The sequence below is a fragment of the Caretta caretta genome, chromosome 11, assembly GCF_965140235.1.
Source record: "Caretta caretta isolate rCarCar2 chromosome 11, rCarCar1.hap1, whole genome shotgun sequence".
Taxonomy (NCBI): domain Eukaryota; kingdom Metazoa; phylum Chordata; order Testudines; family Cheloniidae; genus Caretta; species Caretta caretta.
In genome coordinates this window covers 9,592,502-9,610,421 of record NC_134216.1, presented here as the reverse complement: position 1 = coordinate 9,610,421, position 17,920 = coordinate 9,592,502, and the positions used below count along the sequence as shown (strand labels likewise).

Genomic DNA, 17,920 nt, shown 5'->3' with positions numbered 1-17,920 from the left:
AGCAAGATATATGCCAGCATGCCACATTGTACTTATTCTGATTTGTTTAAAAACAGCTCCCTTTTGTTTATGTTTATGCCGGGTAATTTAAACTGGTTTACAACTGAATTATTTTGTCATTCTGTTGTTCATTAAATACAGAAACTGTCTTCCCTTTTCTAATGCAACGCTAAATTAACTTACAAACCAATGACACTCAAAGTGCTATGTGATGATACCAAGAGACCGAATTCTGCTCTCAGTACCACCTTAGCAATGCTGCTTAAATCCGTTAGGTTTGCACAGATATAACTGAGAACACAATTTGCGTCATCATTTTCTACCTTTTTGTATATACCAGTTATCCATCTGTGTTTGTGAAAACACTCGTGTTTCTGTATACTTTCATAAAATAAATCTGTGTAGCAACGCATTTAGTTTGTATCATATATAATGCAGTGTCATCTCCTCTGCATTCCTACTAAAGGAGTTACAGATCTTTCCATTCTGGGATGAAATTTCTATCAAGTATTTATAACGGTTGTGCAACTGAGTTCATTAAAAAAGGGGATGGTAATAACGCATACAATTTTTATTTCCTTGTAAAATGTCATGATTTGATTATTTTTTGGCAGTAGTTTTTAAGAAATTCATTTTTTCCCCGTGTAATGTGTTTTGTAGAAAATGTGCTTGCTGTAAATTTAAAATGTTTGATCTGATAATGCATCTCTGAAAGATAGTAGGAAACTCGTAACTACCATCCGTCCACTTCTAAACATAAATATAGAAACAATCAAGTTTTCAGTTCATCACTTGACAAAATGTTTTTAATTAAAAAAAAAACAAACAACCCTCCTATTTTCCCATTGCTGATCTCATCCTGCAGCCCCTTAATCAGACAAAAGTTGGATTTAATTCAAGTTGGAGTTTTGCCAGAGTAAAGACTACAAGTTTGAGCCCTTAAGAGATTAATTCAAATAGTACAAAAATCATTCTTTTGGGACAATTACACCTCTCTCTAGTTCTTTGTATAACTTAACAATTTTTTTTCTCTATAATTGAGGTTTGCAAGAGAGTTCTGTACTGTAGAATTTAAAATGTAAATGTTAAGGTGTGTAAACCAGCATAATTTTCTTATATTTAATTATTTCCCTATTAAGTGTTTGCACTCAGATAATCTTCTGAACGTAATACTTTACATCTGTTGCATAGAAGGATGCAATACATTTATACCACATACAAATGATCATGTTTCTTTTTGGTCAAAGCTTTTAATGGATAGAATATTTTTCCTCAGTTAAATATTAAATACAAAAAACCTGTTAAAAAATCCTTGACTTGGTCCCTTTTGCCCACTGATCTTGTATTGTGTATCGACCAAATGCCACTTAAGTACACCACAGATGGGCATACACATATGCAGCTTGACCCTGCACCATTTATGCTAATAGGTTTCCATTTATTTAAATGGTAACATTTGTCGGACCATTCTCCACTAAGACAATATAAATGTATGTCCTCTGGAAATTAGTCTGTTCATGAGTCCAGGCATACCCATGAATAAATATACAGATCATGGCTCTGGGCACCAGATTGCCCCAAGTAGCTCATGTCATGGAAAGATCTGCAGAGCAGCTTTTCCCTGTTTATAAGTGGAGCCTGGACTAGGGTACACTACCTCCATTCCATACTCCCTCTACTCTAGAAAGTCTTTATGAACAGTGTGATGCCAGAATTTGGCCCATGATAGGTAAGTCCACTGCCCCTGTATCCAGTGCTTAATTTGTGCTAGGGCTGAGCCCTAGCACCTTTAGGCTTGGTAGTTCATAGCCTCGCCACTTCTGGGCTTGCACCCTAGCACCTACTTATTTGAGCCCTGGCACATCTTTCATTACAAATTAAATGCTGCCTGTGTCTGATCCCCCTCGAATACCTACTGTATGCCTTTGGCTGACAGTGTGTTTTATTAGTAAGAATAATATATGTGTCTGCAATTAGCAATTTGCTGGGTTTTTGCTAAATGACATTAATATGCAAAATCCTGGGAAATGATAAAGGACGCCAAGCAATATTTTGGATGTAAATCACATTTTGGGCCCAGTGCTGTTCACATTGAAATCACTGGGAGCTTTTCCATTATATTAAAGGGTTGCCACCTTTCTAGTTGCTGGTAACTTGATCCCCGAGGCTCTCCCTGCACCGCTGCTTCTTCTTTGAGTGCTTGCTCATGTCAATTCCATTCTAGGTGTGTGCACACCCACATACACGGCTGTCAGAGATTTTTGCCTTAGTGGTATCCGTAGGGCCAGCTGTGGCACCCCCTGGAGTGCCGCGCTCATGCCACAATATATCAAGCGCTGCCGGCCCTGCACCCTCTCAGTTCCTTCTTACCACCCGTGGTGGTCAGTCAGAGTGCCTCTCTCCCTTGCTTTGCAGGTGGCCAGTGGTTTCTTTCCTGTTTCAGCCTTGTGCTTCCAGTTGTAAATATTTCTATTGTTTCTTAGTTAGTAGTTAAGTAGCTGTTAAGTGTTCAGTTAGTTAGGTGGGGGCTTTGCCCTGGGCGGGGCATGCCCATTCTCTGGGTTTTAAGCCCTGCTCCATGCGTAACAGGCCTATGCCTGTTAGTGACCCTCACAATAGTTGTCTGCAGTGCCCTGGGGAGTCCCACATGAAGGAGCGTTGTTGCGTCTGTAAGAACTTTCGTCGTCGGACACAGAGGGAACGCGACGTACGTCTCAGGGCCCTCCTGATGCAGGGAGCCAGCGCTTCAGCCTCGGTGCACAGCGCACCTCTGGCACTGTTCCCCGTCCCTGGTACTGAAAAAGGAGCTGAAGAAGATGGCACTGGGCAAGCCTGATAAAGGCACGCTGGGCAAAGGACCCTGTTTGGGCCTTACACCCACTCCAGACCTGCACAAGGGCTCCACCCTGGGGGGTGCCTCCCCCCGAATAGACCTGCCACCAACTACGGCAAGTGGTACAGGGTCAAAGCTGATGGGTCGGTCAACGCCTGCTCAGCTCTCAGCGCCTGCAGAGCCAAGGGAGCTCTTGCTGGTGCTGGCACCACGTTCGGCAATGGAACTAGCTAAGGTGAGGGCAAGCCCACCAGTAAGGCCTTGCACAGGATGAGCGAGCGCCACTGATCTCCAGAGCCAAGGCAGAGCCCTAGGTCGCCATGCTCTTGGTCTCTGTGCCCCAGGTCTCTGACCCATCGTTACCAGTCATCGGTACCACACTCCCGGTTCCTGTCTTTGCGCCAAAGCTCTCCCAGGCGTAGTCGATCCCTTTGGCACCGATCCACATCATGTTGCTGACACCTTGACTTTGAGGCCACTCCCCAACACGATGCTGCTCTCCCTACTCCTGGCACCAGTCAGAATGCTCCTGGTCACCGGTGGCGATGGTTAACCGCCAGACCCAGGCCTGGACAGCCCTTCCGTGGTCACTGGAGGGCGACGACTTATCTGGATTGGTGGCACAGTTTAGACCCTCACCCAGGCTGCAAGGGGACTGGGCCCTGGAGGGATCATCTGCGGCATTGGGGCTGGCCTGGCAGCAGCCAATGGACGAACTAATGGACTTATTGGAATGCCTGGGGGGTTACTGTTATGCTATTGCCCCACTCTCACCAACCCTCGGTTGCCGCATCAGACAGGCCAAAGTCTGCGCCCGCAGCACCGCCGGCACTGGGTTCAATGCAGGATGTTCTGGTGATGGTCACGGGTGAGGAGCCGGTGCCCACTCCAAGGCCACTCTCCCCTTCGTGGGAAGATGCCAGAAGGCCTCCCCTGATGGTCCAGTCATCCTCCTCCTCCTCCCTGGACGAGGCGGTGGTGGGGCCCTCCACAGCTAGCCATGCTGCTCTGTAGCGTGGCTTTGAATTTGGGCCTCAAAGCAGGGGAGATGGAGGAGCTGACGAACACATTGTTCAGTGTGCTCTTGGTGGCCACCTCAGCCCGAGTTGTACTCGCGGTGCATGAAGGGGTCTTGAACATTGCCAAGTTGATCTGGCAAATCCCATCCTCTATTCTGCCCTCATCTAAAAGAGTGGAGAAAAAGTACTTCATCCTGGCAAAAGGGTTCGAATACTTATATACCCACCCACCACCAGGATTGTTGATTGTGTCTGTGGCCAATGAAAAGGGTAAGCAGGGCCCCACCAGTTCCACCCCCAAAAATAAAGAGGCTAAGCGGTTGGCCTTGTTTGGTCGCAAGATTATTCGATGGCCAGCCTCCAGTTTCAGGTGGTGAACCACCAGCCCCTCTTGGGCCGTTACAGTTTTAACGTGTGGGACTCCCTCCTCAAGTTTAAAGACTCCATAGCTCAGATGGTGGCCCAGGAGTTTGCAACCCTGGTGGAGGAAGGCACTGCAGCAGCTCGGTGTTCCCTCCAAATGGCCTGGGATATGGCCGATTCGGCTGCCCGGGTGGTCACCTCAGTGGTGGTTATAAGGCGCAGTTCCTGGCTCCAGTCTGCAGACCTGTCCCAGGAGATGCAGGCCTCTATTCAGGACCTCCCATTTGATGGTGTCGGTCTGTTCTCTGACCAGATGGATGCGCGGCTTCACGGCCTTAAGGACACATGGGCGACTCTCCGCTCTCCGGGGATGCACACTCCTCAAGCATTAAGACAGCTGTTCTGGCCTTCTGCAACCACAACAGTGGCAGCCTCGTCAGTGGCCTACAAGGAGACGGGACACTGGGTTTAGCCGCCGCCACCCGTCATTGTCTCGCTCCCCTGCACAGCCTAGCCCGGTGAAGCATCAAGGGGGCCAGAAATGCTCATTTTGAGGGTGCACTTGAGAGTGACGCACCAGCCATCTGCCCGGATCCTGCCCGCCCTTTCCTTGACCGCCTCTCCCCTTCTTCTTTGGCCTGGTCCCAGGTTACGTCAGACCGCTGGGTCCTGGACAGAATCACTTGGGGCTATACCCTGCAATTTTTGGACACCCCTCCCTTCCGCCCCCCTTCTTCCCTGTCCCTCTTCAGACCCTTCTCATGAGCTTTTCCTTGTTCAGGAGGTTGAAAAGGTTCCTTAGGATATGGAAGGAAGAGGATTCTACTCCTGATACTTCCTAATCCCAAAGGTGAAAGGGGGCCTCAGGCCCATTCTGGCCTAAGTGTCTGGCCTCAGGCCAATTCTGGTCCAAGTCTCTCAAGAAGTTGATGTTCCGCATGGTCTCCCTGGCCTCCATCATCCCTCCCCTGGATCCAGGGGACTGGTATGCAACTCTCGACTTAAAGGACGTGTACTTCCATGTCTCCATATTCCCAGGACACAGATGGTTCCTGCGCTTCATAATGGCCAGGCGACACTTTCAGTTCACAGCGCTATCTTTTGGCCTGTCCGATGCCCCCAGGGTGTTCACGAAATGTGTGGAGCCAGTGGTGGCTTACCTCAAACATCAGGGGGTCCAAATCTTTCTGTATCTCGACAACTGGCTCACCAAGGGCAGATCTCCAGAGCAGGTGCAAAGGAGCCTCGATCTGGTGCTTTCCACCTGCAGCGACCTGTGCCTGTTGGTAAACACAGAAAAGTCCATGTTAACTCCAGTCCAATGCATAGAGTTTATTGGGACAGTCCTTGACTCCACGCAGGCCAGGGCCTTCCTTCCTGAGGCACGTTTTTGGGCCATGGCGGACTTAATCTCCCACATAAAAGCCCACACGCTCACTACAGCCCACACGTGGCTGTGTGCTGTCTTTGTATGAGGCTTCTGCAAACGTGACTGGCCTCGGTTTACACTCCCAGCAGGCACCCCCTAGACCAGGGATCTCAAACTCGAATCACCACGAGGGCCACATGAGGACTAGTACATTGGCCCGAGGGCCACATCACTGACACCTTTCCATATAAAGGTACAAAAGCCCCCTGGCCCCACCCCCACTCCGCCCCTTCCATGAGGCCCTGCCCCTATCCCACCTCTTCCCACCCCTTCCCTGCCCCCTTTCCAATCCCTTCCCCAAAGTCCCCACCCCTTCCCTGCCCCCTTTCCAATCCCTTCCCCAAAGTCCGCACCCCAACTCTGCCCCCTCCCTGCCCCTATTCCAACCGCTGCCCCACCTCTTCTCCACCTCCTCCCCTGAGCGTGCAGCTCCCCCCTCCCTCCTGGAAAGCACTAAGCGCTGCCGAACAGCTGTTTGGCGGCAGGAAGTGCCTGGAGGTAGGCAGAGGAGCAGGGACGCAGCATGCTGTGGAGGGAGGGGAGCTTGGCGGCCTGCAGGAAATAACTCCGGGGGGGCACGGGGAGCTTGGCGGGCCACAGGAAATAACTTCAGGGGGGTGCGGGGAGCTTGGCGGGCCACAGGAAATAACCCATTTTTTTGAGATCCCTGCCCTAGACCAAGTAGTCACAGTACCAAGCCATATCCAACTGTCATTGGACTGGTGGCGGGATCCCACATCACTGCTGCAAGGACTTCCCTTTGTGTCTCTGACCCCATTGCTCACCCTGGTCTCGGATGCTTTGGATCTCGGCTGGGAAGTCCACCTGGGCCAGCTCAGCATCCAGGGTCATTGGCTGCAACCCGACCTGGCCCTCCACATCAATGTCAGGGAGCTCAGGGCAGTTTGGCTAGCCTGTCAGGCTTTCTTGTCCCATCTGAAGGGCAAGGTGGTGCAGGTCCTGATGGACAATACCGCTGCAATGTATTACATCAACAGGCAGGGTGGCGCCAGGGCTTTAGCCCTTTGTCGCAAAGTGTTCAGCCTCTGGGACTTCGCATGAGGAACGCCATTCACCTGGTGGCCACCCACCTGTCGGGCACCAAGAATGTCTTGGCAGATCGCCTCAACAGAACCTTCTTGTCTCACCACGAATGGTCACTCCATCCAGAAGTAGTCAGCCTGATCTTCTGCAAGTCAGGGACTCCCCAGGTGGACCTGTTTGCATCCAGTCAGAACAGGAAGTGCCACGTGTTCTGTTGTCTGCAGGGCAGGGACAAGGGCTCCCTGTCGGATGCTTTCCTGATCTCCTGGTCGGGAGCGCTGATGTACACCTTCCCGCTGGTGCCCTTGATCCATACGGTCCTCCTGAAGGTAAAGCAAGACAAGGCCAAGGTCATCCTTGTGGCCCCCTTGTGACCACGTCAGCACTGGTTTGGCATGCTGCTGAGTCTGTTGACAGCTACCCCCCCCTGCAGCTGCCTCTTTGGCTGGATCTGCTGTCCCAGAACCACAGCAATCTGCTGCACCGGAACCTGGCAGCACTGCACTTGACATCCTGGCTTCTGCCTGGCTGAGTGGGGAGGAGCAGCAATGTTGCGCCAGTGTCCAGCTGGGCAACAGGAAGCCCTCCACCAGGGCTTTGTAGCAAAGTGGAAGTGTTTTACGTGTTGGGCTTTGGATCGTTGCATCTGTGCAGAGGAGGCCCCCCTGCAGGACATCCTGGACTGTTTGCTGCATCTTAAGCTCCAGGGCCTATCACTATCTTCGGTCAAGGTGCACCTGGTGTCCATGTTGGTGTTCCATCCTCCATTTCGAGGCAGGTCGGTCTTCACCCACCCTGTAATGGCATGGTTTCTGAAGGGCCTAGAGCGCTTTTACCTGCATGTTCAGGATCTGGTACTCCCTTGGGACCTGAATCTTGTGCTGTCATGGCTCCCCCCTTCAAACCCCTCACTTCCTGTTCTTTACTGCTTCTCTCCTGGAAGGTCTCCTTCCTAGTCGCCATAACTTCGGCCTGTCGAGTGTCTGAAATCAGAGCGCTAATGTCTGAACCACCTTACGCGGTTTTCTATAAGGACAAGGTTCAGTTGCATCCACACCTGGCCCTTCTGCCCAAGGTCCTCTCCCAGTTCCATACTGGTCAAGACATATATTTGCTGGTTCTTTTTCCTAAGCCCCATGCGACAGATGAAGAAGGCAGGTTGCATACCCTGGATGTCAGGCGCACTCTGGCCTTTTACATAGACAGAACGAAGCCATTCCTTAAGTCAACGCAGTTGTTCGTGGCGATCGCAGACAGGATGAAAGGTTCCCCGGTGTCTGACCAAATAATATCATCGTGGATCACTGCCTGTATCTGCTACTGCTACGAGCTAGCGAAGGGGCCCCCGTCGCCGATAGTGACGGCTCACTCGACTAGGTCCTTCCTCGCTCAGGTGCTGATCCAAGAGATCTGTTGGACCGCGACCTGGTTGTCTGTCCACACGTTGGCTTCACGCTATGCTCTGACCCAGCAAGCTCGGGATGACACTGGGTTAGGCAGAGGTGCTCTATAAGCTGCACAGCGGCGAACTCCAAGCCCACCTCCATTGATACTGCTTGTGAGTCACTGAAAATGGAATCCGCATGAGCAAGCACTTGAAAAAGGAAACACGGTTACCTGCCTTTCGTAACTGTTGTTCTTCGAGATGGGTTGCTCATGCCCATTTCATTACCTGCCCTCCTGCCCCTCTGTCGGAGTTGTCGGCAAGAAGGAACTGAGAGGGCGCAGGGCCAGCAACAGCTAGCCGTATGGGTACCACTAGGGCAAAAATCTCCGATGGCGTGTGCACACCTAGAATGGAATGGACATGAGAAACACACCTTGAAGAACAACAGTTACGAAAGGTAGGAAATTGTTTGTTTTTTCCTCCCCAGGCCCTGCCCCTGCTCCGCCTCTTCCCTTGAGGCTCCGTCCCTTCTCAGCCTCTTCCCCACGGCCCGCCTCCCTCCCCACCTCTTTCCCTCAAGGCCCTGCCCCCGTCACTTGCTCCTCTTCCCATCTCCCCCAGCCACTCGCTAGATCGTCTCAAGGAGCTGCCTGCAGGTAGGAGGCGGCCCCAGCTGAGTTTGTGCTGATATGGGTTAATGACTCAGCTCTTCCCCCTGCTCCACAGTAACCGGACTTTTGGTTCGGGGTGCCATTTAGGGTTGCCAGGTCCCCTTTACGACTGCACTTTCCAGTTGAAACTGCACTTTCCAGTTGAAACCTGGCAACTCTAAATGGCATCTGGACACAGAAGCCAAAAAGCAGAGTGTTCAGGTAAAACCCAGATGGGTGGCAACCCTGATCAGATCCTTTATTTACTTGCAAAAGAAAGAAATTGTATGTTGATTTATGATACAGTATTGAGGCCAAGTTTCAGCCCAGGGCAAATTTAAGCCTGTTCCTCTAAGAGCCATTTAACAACAAAAGTGAGGTTGGAACCACTTCAGAGATGATCACACCATAGATGTTTCTCCCTTTTTATACGTTCTTCTTCCCACATGAGAGGAAAAAACTCAATTAGTGGTTAGTCAAGTCTTGAAACTTAATATGTAAGATCTCAAGCCTTTGATTTCAGTCAAATGACTCTTGTGAGTAGGGGCTACTCAAATGAGAGAGTTGCAATATCAGCACTTAATAGAATTAGTGAGTAATGGAACTGTAGACCCGATTCTGCTTCAGAGAAGTCAATGAAAGTTTTACAGTTGATTTTGATAAGAGGAGGATTGGGCCTCATATATGTGTGACTCATGAAACCAAAATAAAAGTAGAAAAGAGTAAATTTAAAAAGAGAGAGAGAGAGTAAAATAAAAGGAAAAATAGATTCCTTTCCCACCCATCTTGCAACAGGAAAATATGCCTATGAAAATCAAACATAGTGTCTCTGGTAGCTTAAGTACTGGAGTTTGTTTGTAGTATTTTTGTTTTAAATACCATAGCGGCAAAATGTGTCAGAGTGACGGATAAAATAACATTTAATGAAATGGTACTGTGGGTTCCCGAAGCCTTTCGTTGGGGAGTTCCTGGCCAGACACCTTATTAGGATTCAGAGTGAATGTGAATTCACTTAACAGTCTCTTTCAATGTTGTCTTTTGTGCAGACCGGTTTGGACTTGGACAGCCAGGCAGGATGCCTGCTTCTGTGAATGCCATGCGAGTCCTGAGCTCAAGCACAGATCTGGAGGCTGCTGTGGCTGATGCACTGGTAAGAGGAAAAATACAAAATGCTACCGACACCAGAAAGTGGCTTAAAGTTACCTGTACGTATGTTCTCTTTTTTAATAGCCGTTGTTTTAAATGTCCCAATGTCTGACACTGTGGCGATGTTTGATAATTGCGTTTTGCATTTGAATGTATTGGCACCGATGCTACATTTCATTGTGGAAGTTTGTTAATCCTCATCAGTTATTATCCAACAAGCAGAGATGCTTTAGTATCACTGATGAGGAATAGGTTAAATCAGCCCTTTGTCTTTAATCTGATTTTTGAGGAGGGTATCCTGTGAGGTGCTGAGCACTAGAGGGAATTGAGGATGCTCAGTGCCTGGAAGGACTGGGGTCCTAACTAAGCCCCAGACAGTAAATTACATGGGGATGTTTTGGGCAAAACCCTAAAAAACTTGGCTCCTGTCTGCTCTATGTGGACATTAGATCCCATTGCAGTTTTTTTGGGATTTGCACCAGTGTCTCTGCCCAGTATTTCTGGCACTTGGTTGAACACTTTGAACAGCTAATGGCTTGGCTTATCTCTAGTTCAATATTAGTGTATTAGTCACTCTGTAAAACTGAAATGTGTTTATTTACTGTGCCCCTAGAAGCAAAGGCAATTTGTTTTGTATTTTCTATCCCAATCTCCCTTGATTTCCCTTATCCCTGCTGAGTTATTTCCATTTGCAAGCATTAGCTAAAATTCTCATGTATTCCTGAATCTTATTGCAGTGAAAGTTCTCCAGTGGCAGAATCCAGCGAATTTCTGCTGTTCATCCAGAAACCATACATTAACCTTTTGCCACATTTACCTGATTTTTCTGCATACGTTTTTCTGATTTTTCAAGGGAAGGCAGAATGAGAGTACCAATCACTGTGCAGGGTAATGTGGGTACAACTTTGTCCTGTATGTTATACAGGATAATTCTAGAGACCTAAGCTGTTGGGATGATGAAAGGATTTCTTGAAGTATTTGATGCAGGGTTCTCAAACCTTTCCATATTGTGGACCACATCCCCATAGAGAAAGTGTCTCAGGGACATCTCTTTCCCCATTTGCAAATGGGCAGACCACCTCCCCTTTTATTCACTATTACTCAGACTGTTTTCCTCCCTATTTGTGATCACATAACAACTCCAAATCATCACAGAGCACCAGCAACTTAATTTGAGAACTGCTGATCTGATTTAAGATCCCTCTTTCAGAAAGCTTCTCTTTTTGCGAATACAGACTAACAGGGGTGCTACTCTGAAACTTACATGAATAAAAGGAGGACTAGTGGCACCTTAGAGACTAACCAATTTATTTGAGCATAAGCTTTCGTGAGCTACAGCTGAGCTGAGCTGTAGCTCACGAAAGCTTATGCTCAAATAAATTGGTTAGTCTCTAAGGTGCCACTAGTCCTCCTTTTCTTTTTATTAATGTATGAATTCAATAGAATGTAGAAATAAGATGTTAGAATGTAGGCTGTGCCATTGCCATCAGAGGTCTAAATAATTGTGTTTGTTAAGCAAATTAAATACGTTGTGGGCCAAATTTTCATTTTGGTCTCCGAGGTTGAACACAGTCACTCAGAATTGTCCTTTTAAATGTTTCATGTGTTTTACTAGATAACATTACTCCACAAGATACAGTATTCCCTATACTTAATATAGGGAAGTACAGGGTAAGGAATATGGCATATATTGTAGTAACATCATCAAAGGCAATCCTGGAAAGTTTTAAGGGCAGTCCCTGTGTATCCTTTTACCCTCTTCCACTTTGAGGCTTGTTAAGTTTGAAAAGCATCAGTATCTAATATTCTCTTTCCAGAAGCTGTGACTTTAAAATCTAGCCTGATCAGAATCTGAACTCCTATTGCTGCAAGGGACCCACTTCATCCTGTAGTCCCCCTCCTCCACAAGCCCCCATTCTGCTCTTCTCGCTCATAGGCTCTTTAGACAATCCTTTCACAGCAGGCACTTTACAAAGCCAGTTCTGGCTTCCTTGTGGGAGAGCCGTGCAATGCCAGCTTCTATCCACCCCCCTTGTATACAGAAGGAGTATTCTTTTCATTGTGTTAGGAAAGGAGAGGAGCTTCTCCAAAGATGGCGTTATCCCAATAATCAAGTTTGAACAAAACACTGTGGGTCAAGTTCTGACCTCTAGTACATGTGTGCAGCTCCCATTGATTCCTATGTTCATGTGTGAGAACAGAAATTGACCCAGGGAGGCAGACTGTATGTCCAACTGGTCATACTTTGAATCTATATACAGTACAACTCTGAAAATCTCAAATAACACGTGAAACCTTTGTGTAACTGGGATTTCAGATGCCAGGGGAGCCGGCCAGCTGGCTTTAAACAAGCTGAGCTTCAAGAGACATCCAAGGTATTTGTACAGTTCCAGGAGCAAAAAAGAGATATTGGTTAATTGGAGTTTGGTTAAATGAAGCTATACTGTATATAATTGTTTCCTGGCATTAGAGTTTCTGTTCAAGACTCTGTAATATGTTTCCTTCTTTAATGGACAACTGACAGTTTCAAAAATTGGTATTTAGTTAGAGAAGCTTTCCTGAAAGGTAAAACACAGAGATGGTGTATGTAGATCTACAGCTGTTAGAAGCCATTAGGAAAGGTATAATCCCGATCCTATATTCTTTACTCAGGTAAACTCAGTATTGGGAACTTTGTCTGCTTTAGGAGTATGGCATAGGAGCAGCAGTAGGAAAGTAAAGGCAGACATTATATATCCATTTTTCTTTTCTTTTGCTTTAACTGTGTTTTTAATTTGCTAGGACGCATTTGCTGTACGTTTTTGTTGCAAGAACAATCCCTCATAAGCTTCTGACATAATTCTCTGTGCTTTTTCCCACCCTTCAATATTTTCCTGCCTACAGCTGTTAGGAGACTCCAGGAGCAAGGTACTAGTGCTTTCTTGACTTTTTATTTCTACTTTCCACCTTTTTTTTCCTGTTGCAAAACCCCCCATGATGCTGCAATCGAGCTGATTCATAACAGCTCAACCCTGAAGCCCTAATGAAAGCAAAAATCTCATTGGCTTTGCAAATACAACAACTGCAGGATTGGGCCCTCAGAGAGGAATTCTGTAGCAATCATCTAAGACCTTTTCTGTTATGTTTTATAGTCACTTGTATCCTGTTAAGGTTTGTTCTAGTGTTTATTCCATAGGGTTAAATTTGGCACATTGTCAAAATTGTGCTGATGTTTCTTGCTAAGTGTTAAGGCTAGAATTTTCTAAGGTGCATAAGGGAATTAGGCACCCCAAAGCCATTGGAATGAATGGGATTTGGATGTCTGACCCCTCCCCTCCCAGGTGCATTTGAAAACCCTAGCCCAAATTACCACACAGGGGGCCAAAATTGTGCTTTCTTGTAAAGCAGTATGAACCTGGAGTAACTTCACTGACTGCGGTGAAATTACCGTGGATTCACACCAACGTATGACAGAGCAGAAATGGTCCTTTAGCTCTTTTCTCTCTCGTTATTATATCATCAAAATGTTTATTTGCAGAATCACCTTCATGTTTAATGACTTTGCTTGAAGTAAAAAGTGTATTGTCAATCTCTAACCAGGGAAATGTTCACTATTTTCATTAAAAGCAACACATTATTTCATTGTTAGCTAACATTTCTATTGGATCATTTATTGTGTTTTGTTGGAGCATCAGTCACATGTGTATTCCCTTCAAAATCAGTGGGACTCTTCTTGCTAGAGTGAGTAAGGTAAACAGGCTGGTGCTCCGGGACATTTTACCACCTTTGTGCCACTATAACAATAACCTCAAACTACCTTCAGGTAGAGCATCCTTTCCTCTGCTTTAATATAACTATAAACAGTTTACTTAATGTGGATTTTTTTCCTCCTCCAGAAAAAGCCAGTGAGAAGAAGATATGAGCCGTATGGGATGTATTCTGATGATGATGCGAATAGCGACGCATCGAGTGCTTGCTCCGAACGCTCATATGGTTCCAGGAATGGAGGCATTCCACACTACCTACGACAGACTGAAGATGTGGCTGAAGTCCTAAACCACTGTGCCAGTTCCAACTGGTCAGAGAGAAAAGAAGGGCTCATCGGCCTTCAGAATTTATTGAAGAGCCAGAGGACACTGAGGTGATCTTCCGAGCTTTGTAATGGTGGCCATTAGTGTTGCGTTGCTGTGATGCAGTCAGAATTCACTATTTTCTCTCATATTGTGCTGACACATGTTGTCTTTCATAAGCCTTACACTGCCTCTGGGAGCAAGCCTCCCAGACCTGGTGGACAGACTCACGCTAGCTTCTCTCAAGCAAGTGCATTAAAGAAAGTGAGGTGGACATTGTGGAGGAATGGTGGCTCAGGTTAGCAGCCAAAGTCCAAGCCCACCTGACTCTCTGGGCCCGAGCTTGGATGGCTAGCCCAAGAGGTCACACCTCCCACAATGTCCATACGGCTATCTTCAACACGCTGGCTCGAGCAGAGCTAATGTAACTCTGTCTACCTATGCTGGAAGACATGCTCCTAGCTGCAGTGTAGCCATTCCCTTTGAGGCCTGGCCTGCACTAGTATTTTTCAATAGAGCTTCTACCATTGCCACTCCCCTGGTGGTAGCCATGTTGGAACAGTAGTATAGACAGGAAACAAGCTCATTTACCAGTGAACACTTCTCTCAGCTTGTCCCCATCTACCTGAGCACTCCCACTGCTGCTATCTGTGGCTGCGCAATGTTGAGAGATTCCTGCCAAAATGCTAATGTTGATACAACTAGAGTGTGCTACATGAAGTGAGCTGTAGCTCACGAAAGCTTATGCTCAAATAAATTGGTTAGTCTCTAAAGTGCCACAAGTACTCCTTTTCTTTTTGCGAATACAGACTAACACGGCTGTTACTCTGAAACCTACAGTTTTCACATGTGACTCAGATATTTCAGGAAGTTTAGCTTCATACCTCATGTATGTGCATTTGATCACAAACTACATAGCAGCTTTTCAGTGAAGCAAATGCTAGCCACATACAGTGAAAGGAAGCAATGTGTTTGTGTTAAAAATGGGGTCAAGTAGTGCTGTGAATGTTCCGTATGTTAGAAAAATGTATTTGTCCCTGCTTACAGTTGTTATAGTGGAAATTGTATTTGAGCCTCATATAGACAATGCTTATAATGGGGTAGAAGAACGTTTGTAAGAATATGAAGTGTTCGGACTGACTGAGATTTCGTTTAAGGTAAAAGTATTTGTAAGCAAGTTGTTTGCATGTGGCTTTATTCTGGACTTGCTGACTTGCAGAGAACATGTTAACAAATAGTTTCCTTTAAAACAAAATCTGCTCTTTGGAATATTATAAACAAGTGTTTTAAGTGCATTTAGAAATGGCAATTGTCTGGGTAACAATTCCGCAACCTTAGCTAGGCAGAAGGGTAAGTGTTTCATTTAAGGGTCTTTTTCAGTTGCTTGTAAGTTTTGTTGTTGTTGTTCTTATTAGCAGTTTAAGCAAAAATGTGTTTGAGAACAGTGCTGTGTTCTGACTGATAATAGAGAGGGTGGAAAAAATACACTTTTACCATTTGAAAAAGATTTTCCAATCATTTATTTGAACATGTATAGAGGCACCTCAGTAGGAGGTGTTAGGAAGTTTACATATGGAGGCATAGACTCAAGGTTACAGATGTATCTTTTCATGGTCTGGTAAAAAATTTTTAAACTTGGCCATTTCGTAAGGGTTTTAAAATGTTTTTAAAATATTCCTTGTCTGGAGATAAATTTCGTTAGGGAAATAAAAAGGAGTTCATTCAGAGGGAGATGCAATCCCCATCAGGTCAGGCGAGAGTTGTAGGACAGTCACTTGGAGCTTTTTTTTTGTTTCTCTGGAGACAGTTCAGTCTCCACACTGAATTAAGCTGACAGCTTGCTTTGGCGGTGTTACAAGGACTGCTTTCCTCTGCATCCAAGTCTTCCTTCTCAGGAGACTGTCATCTTTGTCTTATGTTCTTTTAAAATTTGTATCAGTTTTTATGCTTAGAATACGGTTATTTGGATGAAAATATCTATTATTTATAAATAAGCTACCTTTAAAAAAGTCACACTATCGACTAGTAGTGTACCCTTCCCTACTCTTTGAGGTTTGTTTTGGTTTTATCTGCATGGTTGGAGATCTATGGACGAAACCCTTTTTGTGGAGAAAGGAAGCCTATAATCCTGACCTGAACTGGAGTTCTCTGAAGATTAACTCTGCATTCACCCGTTTCCTCTAGTTTGAGAGGACAATATAACGTTGTCAAAAAAAACCCCAGCATCCAGCCTATTCATTTGTTTTCATTTGTTCTTTAATCAGGCAAAACTCATTGGCTCTGCTGGCAGTTTTGCCTGAGTAAGGAAAACAGATAAGGACTGTAGGGTTTGGGCAATATTCTTTGCAACATTTGAGATGGAGTTTTAGCACTAAAAATATTATGTAATTGGCTCTACCAAAGCAGGGACCCAAGGAGAATTCTGACCACAGAGAACTGTCTCCTTTTTTTTGTTGTCTTGGTTCACTGTTTGCTTACGCTGGCTATTAATGGCTTTTAGGAGCCATCCGACAATGCCCCCCATTGAAGGTACAATCCACAAGGGCTCCTGGTGACGATGCCCACCACCCACACAAAAGAGCAAAGTGTAGGCACACATAAACAATGTAATTACTGTGGCAGCTATATGCTGACATAAGTTAGGTCAACCAGGTCTATTTTAAAAGATCAGATCTCAATCTTTTTTCAGTTTTCAACGACAGTTCTAGTCTACTCTGTTGTGAGTAAAAGATTTAGCTTTAACATAACGTTTTGTTGTGTGTTTTAGCCGAGTGGAGTTAAAACGGCTGTGTGAGATCTTTACGCGCATGTTTGCTGACCCTCACAGCAAGGTAATGCATTTTTGGCTTACTCTCTTTCATTACAACGTGTACAGTTATGTTGTCATGATCTGGGTAATTGTGTATTTGTGCCTGTGACCTCTACTGGATGGAACTGGAACTGATGACATGTATGTTACAGACCCTCCATTAGTTCAAGTGGTAGGGTTCTGTGCTTTTGGGCCTCAATCCTGCAAGTTGCTGGGAGTTGGATGCTCAGCCCCTTTCAAGGCACTTATCACCTTGCAGAATCCAGACCTTGGAAGAGAAGGATCTGGATTTTATTTCTGCTTCTATGGTAAGTGGGCATGATATGGAGCAAAGTGGCACTATGAAGCCCTAAATGGCCATGGCCTTCGTACAGTATGAATGGTAGTTTATATGTATTAAGCAGCAATATGAAAGCTGCAGGGTGACTTTATATTGATAATTTTACGTTTAAAGCAACTTTAATCATATGAGCACTCCACCATCTTTGTAACACCATTCTTCCAAGCAGTGGGCCTACCTTTGCATAGACCTACCAATCTCTCCTTCTCTAATGGGGTCTTGAGTACCTTCCAGGACACACACAAACCCCTCTCAGATGCTGTGGCACTCTGTCCATGCAAGCAGGGGCAGGAAGGTGTGAGAACAGAGGCGTGTATATCATCTCCCTCCATTTTTTCTGAAAAAGTTAATACTGCTTGGGACAGATCTCCCCAATGTGGGATTTGGGATACGTTGTGGCCAGAAGGTTAGCTATTTATATACCCGATGAGAATATCCACAGTTATGTTAGAACGGCTTAAAAGAAATAATTAGGTTAATAAATCCTAGTGCTTCCGAGCATGTAGTAAACCAACACTAACTGGTGGGGGTCAGGCAGAAACTTCCTTTGTGGAGAGGTTATTCCATATGTGCCTACTGCAGACCTTCTTTTGAAGCATCTAGTTATGGCCACCATTAGAGACAGGACACTAGACTAGATGGGCCACTGGTCTGATCCTGTCTGGCAGTTCCCGTGCAAAAGAGCTCAAAATTTTGGCTCTTAAAATTCTGTCCGATGTGGCATTGCTAGGGTCAGGGGTGACTATTTATGTTTGCAACAACATTTGCAATTTGTGAAAAGTTTAAGGCTATTGTAACCTAGACCAAATTCTGCTCTCTGTTATAGTGGTGTAAATCTTGGGTAACTTTAT

The 17,920-nt window shown here is 46.0% G+C and overlaps 1 protein-coding gene and 1 long non-coding RNA gene across 2 annotated transcripts in view; one reads left to right on the top strand and one right to left on the bottom strand.

The window, feature by feature from the left end:
* CLASP1 (cytoplasmic linker associated protein 1) overlaps positions 1-17,920 on the top strand; it is a gene marked incomplete at its 5' end in the record, with an annotated part of 120,923 nt that overhangs the window by 42,831 nt on the left and 60,172 nt on the right. Inside the window, 4 exons of the mRNA XM_075117647.1 lie at positions 9,772-9,875; positions 12,755-12,778; positions 13,747-13,991; positions 16,688-16,751. Coding sequence (XP_074973748.1) covers positions 9,772-9,875; positions 12,755-12,778; positions 13,747-13,991; positions 16,688-16,751 — 437 coding nt within the window. The remainder of the gene's footprint in view (positions 1-9,771; positions 9,876-12,754; positions 12,779-13,746; positions 13,992-16,687; positions 16,752-17,920) is intronic.
* On the bottom strand, positions 1,226-5,492 carry LOC142068516 (uncharacterized). Its single transcript, XR_012664326.1, has 2 exons — positions 5,376-5,492; positions 1,226-4,659 (listed from the first exon to the last, which is right to left on the bottom strand). It is a non-coding gene; the product is annotated as an uncharacterized LOC142068516 (long non-coding RNA).